Source organism: Balaenoptera acutorostrata, chromosome X, assembly GCF_949987535.1.
Source record: "Balaenoptera acutorostrata chromosome X, mBalAcu1.1, whole genome shotgun sequence".
Classification (NCBI taxonomy): Eukaryota; Metazoa; Chordata; class Mammalia; order Artiodactyla; family Balaenopteridae; genus Balaenoptera; species Balaenoptera acutorostrata.
In genome coordinates this window covers 1,898,052-1,910,376 of record NC_080085.1, presented here as the reverse complement: position 1 = coordinate 1,910,376, position 12,325 = coordinate 1,898,052, and the positions used below count along the sequence as shown (strand labels likewise).

At 43.3% G+C, this 12,325-nt stretch overlaps 1 protein-coding gene across 5 annotated transcripts in view; it reads right to left on the bottom strand.

The window, feature by feature from the left end:
• GYG2 (glycogenin 2) overlaps positions 1-12,325 on the bottom strand; it is a 31,934-nt gene that overhangs the window by 9,628 nt on the left and 9,981 nt on the right. For 4 of the 5 annotated variants that reach the window (XM_057538389.1, XM_057538390.1, XM_007173835.2 and 1 more), the window contains 4 exons: positions 11,106-11,268; positions 8,809-8,935; positions 7,012-7,234; positions 4,746-4,940 (listed from right to left, as the gene is read on the bottom strand). In XM_057538389.1, the coding sequence (XP_057394372.1) occupies positions 4,746-4,940; positions 7,012-7,234; positions 8,809-8,935; positions 11,106-11,268 (708 nt within the window). Of the gene's footprint in view, positions 1-2,460; positions 4,609-4,745; positions 4,941-7,011; positions 7,235-8,808; positions 8,936-11,105; positions 11,269-12,325 lie in introns of those variants that run through there. The other variant, XM_007173838.2, reaches the window with a different exon arrangement.

Genomic DNA, 12,325 nt, shown 5'->3' with positions numbered 1-12,325 from the left:
CACATGCACCCCCATGTTCATAGCAGCACTATTTACAAGACATGGAAGCAGCCTAACTGTCCATCGACAGATGAATGGATAAAGAAGACGTGGTACATATATATACAATGGAATATTACTCAGCCATAAAAAAGAATGAAATAACGCCATTTGCAGCAACATGGATGCAACTAGAGATTGTCATACTGAGTGAAGTAAGTCAGACAGAGAAAGACAAATACCATATGACATCACTTATATGCAGAATCTAAAAAAACGGTACAAATGAACTTACTTACAAAACAGAAACAGACTCACAGACATAGAAAACAAACGTATGGTTACCAAAGGGGAAGGGGTGGGAATAAATTAAGAGTTTGGGATTAGCAGACGCACATTACTATATATAAAATAGATAAACAAGGACCTACTGTTTAGCACAGGAAGCTATATTCATTATCTTATAATAACCTATAATGCAAATGAATCTGAAAAAGTATATATATGTATATATATATATATATATATATATATATACATATACATATATATATGACTGAATCACTTCGTTGTACACCTGAAACCAACCCAACATTGTAAATCAACTATACTTCAATTTAAAAAATATACATATATACCATTTCCCAAGGGGGGGAAAAAAACCCAAAGGATTAGAGACTCCAAAAATAGATCCACCTAATGTGTGAGTATCTGACTGATGGCCAAGAAGACATGACAAAGCAGTGGAGATGTAATACTTTTGACTGCAAACCATGCTGAGTTCATTATAGATCCACACATAACAGCGATGTATGTGGACCCCAAACTCACTCATCACGTAACATCAATTCCAGATCAATTATATACTTTAATGTAAAAAGTAAAAAGAATAAAAAATCCGTAAGATGTTAGAGGTGATTAGCTTTATGACCCTGATTTAGAGACAGATTTCCTAAAAGGTAAACAAAACCCACTACTCATACAGGAAACATTAACACATTGGTCTAAACTAGGTACTTCTTTTCATCCAAGGATATCATTTAGAAATTAACCATAGCAAAAACCACCAATAACCTCAAAAAAAAAAGGAAAGGCATCCCTAATCTTTCCACTAACTGCATTTCCTAACCCAAGAGGCTGTAGGATAGGACACTTGGCTGAGAAGATAACAAGTTGCAAAAATATTGATCTAACACATGCCTTTATATGGGAAATAAATGAGATATTCAACTTTTGAAAGCAGAGACCTACTCCTCGACACTGCCATGACTAGACATACAAAGGCTATTATTTGGAATAAGGATCCCAGATCCAGACACCCGGCTCTTCTGCAGTTACAGGAATTTATGAAAATAACCTTTTTGGTTTTTTTGGACTGGTTCCAAATCCCCAAAATAAAGAACCCAGAGTGAATCATTCAATGGATGGCCAGTAGGTGGCAGCAATGCTGCAAAATTAATTGCAAAGACGGCCTGGGAGTGTAAAATAGTGAAATATACACGCACACACTGCAAAAAAGCACCCCTCCCTTATCGAAGGGCAATGACCTTCTCACTTTGAGACACATGCTCAACATAAGATAGTCAATCAATAGAGACTTTCTTAAATGCTAATCTCTTCCAGAAACACACCCTGAAACAATGTGTTTCACCACCCATCTGGGCAGCCCTTTCTCTGGTCAACCTGACCCCTAAAAGTAACCATCACAGTTGGAAAGAGTTTTCTGAGAGATACTCCACAGAGTCTAAGTGTCAAACATCTAATGGGAATGCGGACTCTTCTCAAAAATCCCGGCACAAAGGACCTACTGTATAGCACAGGGCATTAGATTCAATATCTTGTAATAACCGATAGTGGAATACAATCTGAAAAAAGTAACTGACGCACTCTGTCGGACACCTGAGACTAACACAATACTGTAAATCAACTCTACTTCTATTTTAAAAGTCCTATCACAGGCACGGCTCCTGCTGGCAGAACAGGGCGCCGCTTCTCCACGTAACGTAAGAGCTTGATCGCTTGATCGACAAGACTGTTCACATTCCTGGAAGCAGCGGACGCTCTTTATTTAACTCACAGAAGGCACTTCCCGGGGCCAGAGCCAGGCAATGGGGCCCTCGGGGTACAGGAGAAGGAATAAAACAACTAGGAAAAGCTCACTTTCCACCACTTCCACAGTCCAAACCTAGAGCTTTTTCCATTGGTTTGGATGGCTATGAAATCGCAGCTCAAAAATTATTATTATTATTTTGTTTGTTTTTGGGGGGTTTTGTTGTTGTTGTTGTAATTTATTTATTTTTGGCTGTGTTGGGTCTTCGTTTCTGTGCGAGGGCTTTCTCTAGTTGTGGCAAGCGGGGGCCACTCTTCATCGTGGTGCGCAGGCCTCTCACTATCGCGGCCCCTCTCGTTGCAGAGCACAGGCTCCAGACGCGCAGGCTCAGTAGGTGTGGCTCACGGGCCCAGTTGCTCCGCGGCATGTGGGATCTTCCCAGACCAGGGCTCGAACCCGTGTCCCCTGCATTGGCAGGCAGATTCTCAACCACTGCGCCACCAGGGAAGCCCTCAAAAATTATTAATGCATGGAAGTTGCCTGGACATAATTGATTCCACATTATAGTAAAGTGCAGGGTGCCTTCCACAGAAACGTTTGCTAAAATGTATCCATCAACTGTTTATAATCATCAAGAAACAGCTCTCCCAAAGCTATTCGAAATACCCATAAAAGGACAACTTCCCTTCCATCCAGGCCCCAAACCCATCCCCAGCAATGAACTCATGTTAATTGTGAGCAACGAAGGGACTTAAAATGGCTTTGAATGTGATGATTTAAAACGGGAACTTTTTAATCGCCAGACACTCATCCCACCTATTTCCCAGAAATCGGGGATGGATAAACAGCAGCCTGATTTAGCCTTATTGTTTTGCAAACAAAGTGCGCTTTTATTTTTTGTCTCTGTGGGTAGAATTTCTGCGGATCCAGCCTCACTAGAAATGACCAAATGGGTCCACATGACTCTACCCACGTCCTCTTCAAGCTGGGGGTTTAACTGCAACCTCTCAGGACGCAAAGGTGCATTGCTGGCAGGTGGCCGGGAGGAGGATGAAAGCACTGCCCTTTGAACCTGAAAATCTGGGGACGCCACTCGTGTCTGGAGGAGACTGAACATCTGTTCTTCACGTTATTAGTTTTCTGTGGTTGCCGTGACAGAGGACCACAAACTAGGTGACTTAAAACAACGCCATCATCAAAAAATGTGCAAACAATAAATGCTGGCGAGCATGTGGAGAAAAGGGAGCCCTCCTGCACTGTTGGTGGGAACGTCAACTGGTGCAGCCACTGTGGAGAACAGTCTGGAGGTTCCTCAAAAAACTAACAGTAGAGCTACCGTATGACCCAGCAAGCCCACTCCTGGGCATAAACCTGGAGAGGACCATAATTAGAAAAGACGCATGCACCCCTATGTTCACTGCAGCACTGTTTACAGTAGCCAGGACGTGGAAGCAGCCTAAAATATCCATCAACAGAGGAATGGATAAAGAAGATGTGGTACATATACACAATGGAATATTACTCAGCCATAAAAAAGAATGAAATGCCATTTGCAGCTACATGGATGGACCTAGAGATGATCATAATAAGTGAAGGAAGTCAGAAAAAGAAAATCAAATATCGTATAATATCGCTTCTATGTGGAATCTAGAAAAATGATACAGATGAACTTATGTGCAAAGCAGAAACAGAGACACAGATGTAGAGAACAAACTTATGGTTACCGGGGGTGGGGGGAGGGAAGGCGGGGTGGGATAAATTGGGAGATTGGGATTGACATACATATACTACTATGTATAAAATAGATAACTAATGAGAACCTACTGTAGGACACAGGGAACTCTACTCAGTGCTCTGTGGTGACCTAAATGGGAAGGAAATCCCAAAAAGAGGGGATACATGTATACGTAGAGTTGATTCACTTAGCTGTACAGCAGAAACTCACACAACATTGTAAAGCAACTATACTCTAAAAAAATTTAGTTTTAAAAAATGGACACAAGAATAGTGCTCTTGTGCTTTTTAACAGGAACAGTATACTGTGCAGTGCTTAGGACTGCACCTGGCAAAGAATCAACCTTCAAGAAGTGTAAAAACCAAAACAAAAAAAACCAATGCAGACTGATGATGTTAACAGTTCTGGAGGTCAGAAGTCCACGCTGGGTCTCACCGGGCAGGTGTCCTCGGCAAGGCTGAGTTCCTTCTGGAGGTTCTAGCCAATGACCCATTTCTTGGCCTTTTCCAGCTCATAGAGGCACCTGTGTCGCTTGGCTCCTGTACATCTTCAAAGCCAGCAGATCAGCATCTTCCCATTGCTCCCCGTCTCACGTCTGCTTCTATCCCATCTCATCAAGCTGCCTTTCGCCTCCCTCTTAGGAGAACCCTTGTGACGACACTGTGTCCCCCCGGATAATCCAGGACCACGTCCCCACATCAAGGTCCTTAACTCAATCCCGCCTGCAAAGACCCCGTTTCCATATGAGGCAGCATTTCCAGGTTCCAGGGATTAGGACGCGGCTGTCATTGGCTTTACCGTGACGTGCAACGTTGCCATTTTCTCTGAAGACACTCAGGAGGCCCTGATGCCATAGAGCAAACTGAAGACAGGTTCCTCGCGTCCCCCCTGCCCCTCCCCGGGAACATCCTCTCTGCTTCATCTCGCGGGGGAACCAGCGTCTGTGTCCCCGTCGCACCGGTGCGAGGAGCACGTACTTACATCTTCCGCAGGGCATGCGTCAGGCGAAGCGGGGGTCTCCTCCACCACCACCAGGGTCCTCTCAGGCCAAGGCTGGCGGGGCCCCTCCGCCCAACTGGTACAGGGCTCCCCGGAGCGGAGCACACCATTCGCACACGACCCCTCAGCAGTGGGCGCTGAACTTGAACAAGGCACCCCAGCGCCCCCGAGCTGAGCCTGCAGAAAAGGCATTCACAACTTAGCAAGGTCCTCCTGACATCTTTGCCCATCTCCCGCTGCCCATCCCCTCCCCTGTGTGGCCAGTGGTCCCCAGCGCCAACATCCGCGTTCACATTACTGCTCCAGGTGGGAAGGACCCCAAGGCACAGGGTCCCTAGACTGCTCTCCACGTTTTACTCCTTAGAACCACCTGACTTTGGCTTATTTTCCTTCATATCCAACCCAGGACCTAGCATACTGCTTTGCAGAAAAGAACAGCAACTTCCTATCAAGAATCTGAATAAACTCCTAATCACTCGTGTCCCACGGTCAGAGAAAGCTTTAGTTCTCTTGAAAAGCAGCACCCAGCTGCACCAAACAGAAACCATAGTAAAAACGCTAAAATATGAATTCGTTTCAAGATCCCAACGCAAGCATCTGCGGACACTGGACTCCGTTGTACCAACACATGCACTAGTCAAAAACTGACCAGGAAATAAAATTTCCTGGGACCTCATTTTAAAAGGTCTTTGGCAAGGCAGGTGCCTCCCTGTTAAGTCCACTGCAGAGGGACTTCCCTGGTGGTCCAGTGGGTAAGATTCCGCGCTCGCAATGAAGGGGGCCCGGGTTCGATCCCTGCGGGGAACTAGATCCTGCATGTGTGCCGCAACGAAGAGTCCGCATGCCACATCTAAGAAGTCCGAGTGCCACAACTAAAGATGCCACAGGCCGCAACTAAGACCAGCTGCAGCCAAAAAAAAAAAAAAAAAAAAAAATCCACTGCAGAAACTCTACTATGAAGAGCATGTAGGGTTACAGTTATAAAAAATCAAATGGGTGCCAATCAACAATCTGAAAACTCCTCTTCAGAAACCACCTCCAATTGCTACTTCAGTCGAGGATGGAAAGTGGAAAATGCCCCCTCCAATGACATTTGTAATCAATCATCTTCAGCCACTTAATCTGTGAGTGGCTCTTTCCCTGATGAAGGTGGCTAATTTAATTATTTATGCATCAGCCCTATAAATCACAGCAGCAATTCTGCTCATGAAACATTCATGGTTTTGCACCAAAAAAAAAAAATGTTGCCTGCCTCTCTCAGCACCCTCCTGCATGAAATATAGGCTGTGGATACGAAGGAAAACTAGCACAAGACCTAAAGTTTGGCTGGTCATTAACTTCCAACTATGGTCTTTCTTTCTTGCGATGAAATGACATATTTTTCCTTGCCTGACCCCTTCCTGGTGTGTATCAACATTATTTAATATCTTCTAACTCTGTCCTTTTTTAATGAACATGTCTATAAACGTTGAACTTTTTAAAAACCTTATTTCTTTCTTTCATTAATGTAGGCCTTGACAGATTTTTTTTTAAATGTAACTTGGTTAGGAATTCCCTGGCAGTCCAGTGGTTAGGACTCTGCACTTTCACTGCTGAGGGGGTGGGTTCAATCCCTGGTCAGGGAACTAAGATCCTGTAAGCCAAAAAAAAAAAAGAATTTGGAATAAAAAGTGACATTTTAAAAATAAATAAAAATATAACTTGATAATCGCTTAAGATATCCTAAATCTGTCTTTCCTAAAACATAAAATCAGAAGAGGGACTTCCCTGGTGGCGCAGTGGTTAAGAATCCACCTGCCAATGCAGGGGACACGGGTTCGAGCCCTGGTCTGGGAAGATCCCACATGCCGCGGAGCAACTAAGCCCGTGAGCCACAACTACTGAGCCTGCGCTCTAGAGCCCGCGAGCCACAACTACTGAGCCCGCGTGCCACAACTACAGAAACGCATGCACCTAGAGCCCGTGCTCCTCAACAAGAGAAGTCACCGCAATGAGAGGCCCGTGCACCACAGTGAAGAGTAGCCCCCGCTCGCCGCAACTAGAGAAAGCTCGCGCGCAGCAACGAAGACCCAACGCAGCCAAAAATAAATTAATTTAAAAAAAGAATAAAACCACTTATAAAAAAAAATGAGAAGAGACTCCATAAAAAGAGGGAGGAACGTGTATTTGAAGAAAACCCACAGGTGTGGATCACGGAGAGTTTATCCCTGGTCTGAACTCTTGGATGTCAAGGGAATTGTGTGCTTACTGTGTGTCCTGGAGATGTCTGTTCGTCCTCGTGCCGGATATTTTCATAAAGAGGCAGAATGCTGCGGTGGTAAATCCCCCACCAGAGGTTCAGGAAGGACGTCTGATGCTGGTTGACAGGCCCAGAGCCCTCCTCCAAAACGGAGCCCGTCTGGGGACTGTACTTGTAGTTCCAAGGCTTCGTGGACCCCAAAAAGTGGACCACCTTTGCACTCGAGCCGAATCTGAGGAGGAAACACAAAGCATCCTGCCTTCCTCTTGGAAGTGACCACACACAGAGAGCCTGTGACAACCACAGGACTCAACACAGACAGCGGGACGTAAAGATGCATCTCAACGAGTTATGGACGATCCCGTCATTAACGACCACCTTGACTTGCAGTAAAAATAACTGCTTCATCAATCCACGTTTGCAGCCTTTCATTTTCTACAGACCAAGAAACATAATCATAACCCACTGGGGAATGTTCCCCAAAACGGGAAGAAGAAATCAGGAGTCTTTTTAGAAAGATGAGCAGTACCGTAGCCCAAATCATCTTATCCTGAAAACGATAAAAACTTTAAAAAGTAGATTTTATAGTAGATAATGCAAGCTGCAGACCAGAAAACTGGCTTCTTGTACAAGATGGTGAATTTTCCCCTCTTGACCTTTTTTTTTTTCATTATCACCACTCCCACCAACCTCGAACTTTTTAAACATTTTTTTTCTTAATTGCTTTCCTATGAAATTTTAATATCATATTTGCCCTGTATATCTACGTTCTGTATGTACAGCTGTCCTTTCTACATTAAAAAGGATATGACTCTTTTACGCCCCACAAACCAGTGTCTGCCTCCTTGTGGGCAGTGTGGCCCCTATTAAAAAAGCATGCTCAAAATCTTCTCAGATTTTCCATTTTCACTTATAACAATGTCCCCTAGAGCAGTGGATCTCACACGTTTTGGTTCTAGGACCTCTTGACATTCTTACAAATCACAGAGGAAAAGATGTTTGTTCACGTGGATTGCATCTGTACATATTCACCACAACAGAAGTTAAAACTGAGAAATTAGAAAACCCATGTACCAACTCATTAAAAAACCAAGGGCCCATTATACGTTAACATAACTTTTATATTTTTTCATAAAGTATAACTATAACTATATATTACTATATATCTTTTAAATGTGTAAAAAGTGACATCTTTCGTATTTCTTCATAAAAATATAATAACTATAACTATATTTTTTAAATGTGTAAAAAGTGACATCTTTCATCTCTTCATAAAATATAACTATATTTTTTAGAAATGCACAAAATGTCAAATCTTTCGTATCTTTTCATAAAATATAACTCTCTATATAAGTATATTTTTAAAAATTTGTAAAAAGAGTGACATTGACTATTTTACGAGGAGACGGTTGGTTTCTCACATCTGCACCTGCATGCAGTGCAATGCTTTTTATCACATCATGTCATGGCGTTTCTGTAAAATCCCACTGTCCAATTATGAGAAAACAAGAGTGAAAAGAGGAAAATGACATCTTAGAATTAATTTTTTTAAAGTCACTTTGATTTCAAAGACCCTTGAAAGAGGGATGGGGAACCCCTGGAGGTTCCCTGGGCAACACTTTGGGAACCACTCTCATGAAGCCTAGCTGCCTTGATTACCTATCATGTAAAGCAATAAATAAGCAAGCAGAAGGATGATCTGGGTTTGTTTTTTTTTTTTCCTTCAAAATGCCAAAAGCTGATATTAGATTTTGAGAGAGAATGGTTGACCAGGTATAGAAGAATTGGGCTTGGCACGAAACTTACTGTTTGAAAGCAGGGCTGTAGGTGTACGCCGTGTTGCTACTCAAGTTATAAATGAACGGCAAGTGTTTCTGGATGTCTGCTGTGGACCAGCTACTGAAGAAACTGTTCAACAAGCCTTGGTCTGCCCCTAGAGAGTTAACAAACAGCCAAAGAAGTTAATAAAGAATGGTACAGTGCACCAAACAGCCAAAGAAGTTAATAAAGAATGGTACAGTGCACCAAGAGAATGCAAGACATGTTTGGTATCCCAAACATGGGATCCCAGCGCACAAATTACATTTCCTCTCTCAACCCACTAAGACATGGTCGTTGTCTCAAAAGTGACTGATAACCCACACCATTCATTTAAAAAGCGCATAGTCTCGGGACTTCCCGGGTGGTCCAGTGGTAAAGAATCCGCCTTCCAATGCAGGGGATGCGGGTATGATCCCTGTCCGGGAACCAAGATCCCACATGCCATGGGGCAACTAAGCCCACGCGCTACAACTACTGAGCTCACACACCTCAACGAGAGAGCCCGTGTGCTGCAAACTACACAGCTCATGTGCTCTGGACCCTGCACACCACAATTAGAGAGAGGGAAAAAAAACCCAAACGCCACAACTAGAGAGAAGCCCACGTGCCACAAAGAAGAGCCCACACCTCAACCAAAAGATCCTGCGTGCCACAACTAAGACCCAAAGCAGCCAAAAAAAGAAAATAAAATGAAATAAAAATAAAAAGTGCATAGTCTCTCCAGAATTCTCCACCGATGGTGCAAACAATTAATAATAAAATCGCACATTGTCTCCAAAATTCTCCACTCCTCCTCAGGGAATTCTATCTGGTATCGACAACAGCTTTTACCACCATTTTTGCCAACTTTGTTACCTCGTCCTTACCTAGAAGGAATTTTTTTTTTTCCTATCAATGTTTATTATTATCTTTTGATTGAGGTATAGCTGCTGTACAATAGTATGTAAGTTATAGGTGTATAATATAGTGATTCACAATTTTTTAGACATTATACTCCATTTATAGTCAATATAAAATCTTGGCTCTGTTCCCAGTGTTGTACAATATATCCCTGTAGCTTATTTGATACCTAATAGTTTGTACCTCTTAATCCTCTATCCCTATTTTGCCCCCCCCATCACCACTGATAACCACTCATTTGTTCTCTGTATTTGTGAGTCTGCTTCTTTTTTGCTATATTCACTAGTTTGTTGTATTTTTTAGATCTACATATAAGTGATACCATACAGCATACAGTATTTGTCTTTCTCTGTCTGACTTATTTCATTTAGCATCATGCCCTCCAACTCCATCCATGTTGCTGCAAACGGCAATATTTCGTTCTTTTTCATGGCTGAGTAATATTCCATTGTGTATATGCCACATGTTTTTTATCCATTCATCTGTGGACACTGATGTTGCTTCAATAGCTTGACTACTGTAAATAGTGTTGCTATGAACACTGGGGTGCACGTGTCTTTACAAATTAGCGTTTCTGGTTTTTTTTGGATATATGCCCAGAAGTGGAATTGCTAGATCATATGGCAGTTCTAGTTTTAGTTTTCTGAGGACGCTCCACCCTGTTTTCCACAGTGGCTGCACCAATCTAGATTCCAATTTTTCAATAGTCTAGCATTTTCTTTCACGTTACAAAAATTCTAGTATTTTCCCCATCTACTAATGCCTGTTCAGGCAAGTGTCTGGTTTCAGTTAATTCTCCCCTTTATTCTATATCAGGGGTGGCCAACGAAGGCTTGCACCCATTTCTGTAAATAAAGTTTTACTGGAACACATCCACGCTCATGTAAGTCCTGTCAATGACTGATTTCACTCTACAACTACAGGGATAAATATCTGTCACAGAGATAGTATGCCCCACGATGCTGAAAACATTAATTATCTGGTCCTTTTTTATTTTATTTTGGCTGTGCAGCGAGGTTTGCGGGATCTTAGTTCCCCAACCAGGGATGGGACCCTTGCCCCCTGAAGTGGAAGTGCGGAGTCCTAACCACTAGACCACCAGGGAAGTCCCCTATCGGGCCCTTTAAAGAAAGGCTGTCTACCCATCCTATGTGATCAGGACTGGGGAGTTCTTCCTTCTACCCATCGAAGATATTTTCAACGGTTCTCTCTACCGTGTATTTACTTACTTACATCTTCATCTCTTTCTGGACTTGTTCTTCCATCCCCATCTTTAATTTGCCGCTCACAGATACGGGGTGGTGGGGCTAGGTGCCGGTGGGGCAGAAGGATGGGTACAGGCCCCATTCTCTTCCACAAATGTCCAGCTGCCCTTCACCTACCGTCAAAGCTGCCGTGGTCGGTGGCATGCTGCAGCAAGAGGCCATGCGTCTCCAGGGAAGGTTGGAAGACAAATACCCCGCTATTGAAGCAATCCGGCCATCCGGGATCCGGGGCCGCAGAAAACTCTGTCCTATTGAAGAGCTCATCGATATTGGACAGCACCTGGAACAATAGAGCATGGGGGACCCGTACGCTCTCATGGGGAAGAACCAATCTGACTCCGTATTGGACCTGTTTCTTTTACTTTAACCTTTGCATTCTATTGCTTTTGCTACAAGTTGTGATTCACCAAAGGAATGTTGCCCATAAGCTTAAACAATAGATAATGGCCCATCTCCGGGAACCCTGCCTCTGGTGCAATGAGTGTTAAGCTAAAATACCTCTGTTTCGCTCACAGGAAAGCCTCATCAGGCCCACCTGTGAATGACTGCAAGAAGGAAGAAATTCTAACCGGAAGCAGGACTTTACCCCCTCCCCTTTTAGGATAAAAGAAGCTTGAATTCTAACTCAGGGAAGATGGGTCTTTGGGACACGAGTCCACCCTCTTCCCGGTCTGCTGGCTTTCCGAATAAAGTCATTATTCCTTGCTCTCGATTTACTGGCCTGTCTCGTGTGGTGAGCGGTACAAGCTTGGACTCAGGGATAGCGACACTTCTCTTAACCTCTGGGGCACAAGTGAGAAATGCAACAGAAACTTCACAATGGGCCAGACAACGTTCAGAGATGGGAAACTTATACCCAATTTTTTGACTGACTCTCTTCTTTTAGACTTATGTTCAGAAGACAAGAGTGTGTGTGTAAGATTGCTCCCTGGTTTATTTCAAGGGTTTGAAGTAACACCGTCACTGAAATGCAATTATCATCTCGAGGTTCTTAAGATCCTCCAAGGAATGCTCCTAATTGTATATATTCTCTTTCATCTAGCAAATGTGACCTACAGGACTCGAAATCCATAAACACAGAAGTTTGCAAGTCACTTTCGTATAATCCACTGTCTTCGAGAGCTTGACCACCAACAGCAGTTCTCTCCAACACCTACTGGCTTTCTGAATTGTGCTGTTTGGGAAAGAAACTACTCTGATTATGCACTTATTATTTTCCTCTGCACCCCTGTTTTCCTACAGAGCTGCTTTTGCACAACCAAGACAACCTCAAATGTACCTCTTGACACTCCAACCTCATTTTACATTTCAACTTTCCAATGGCTGTTTATGAAAGT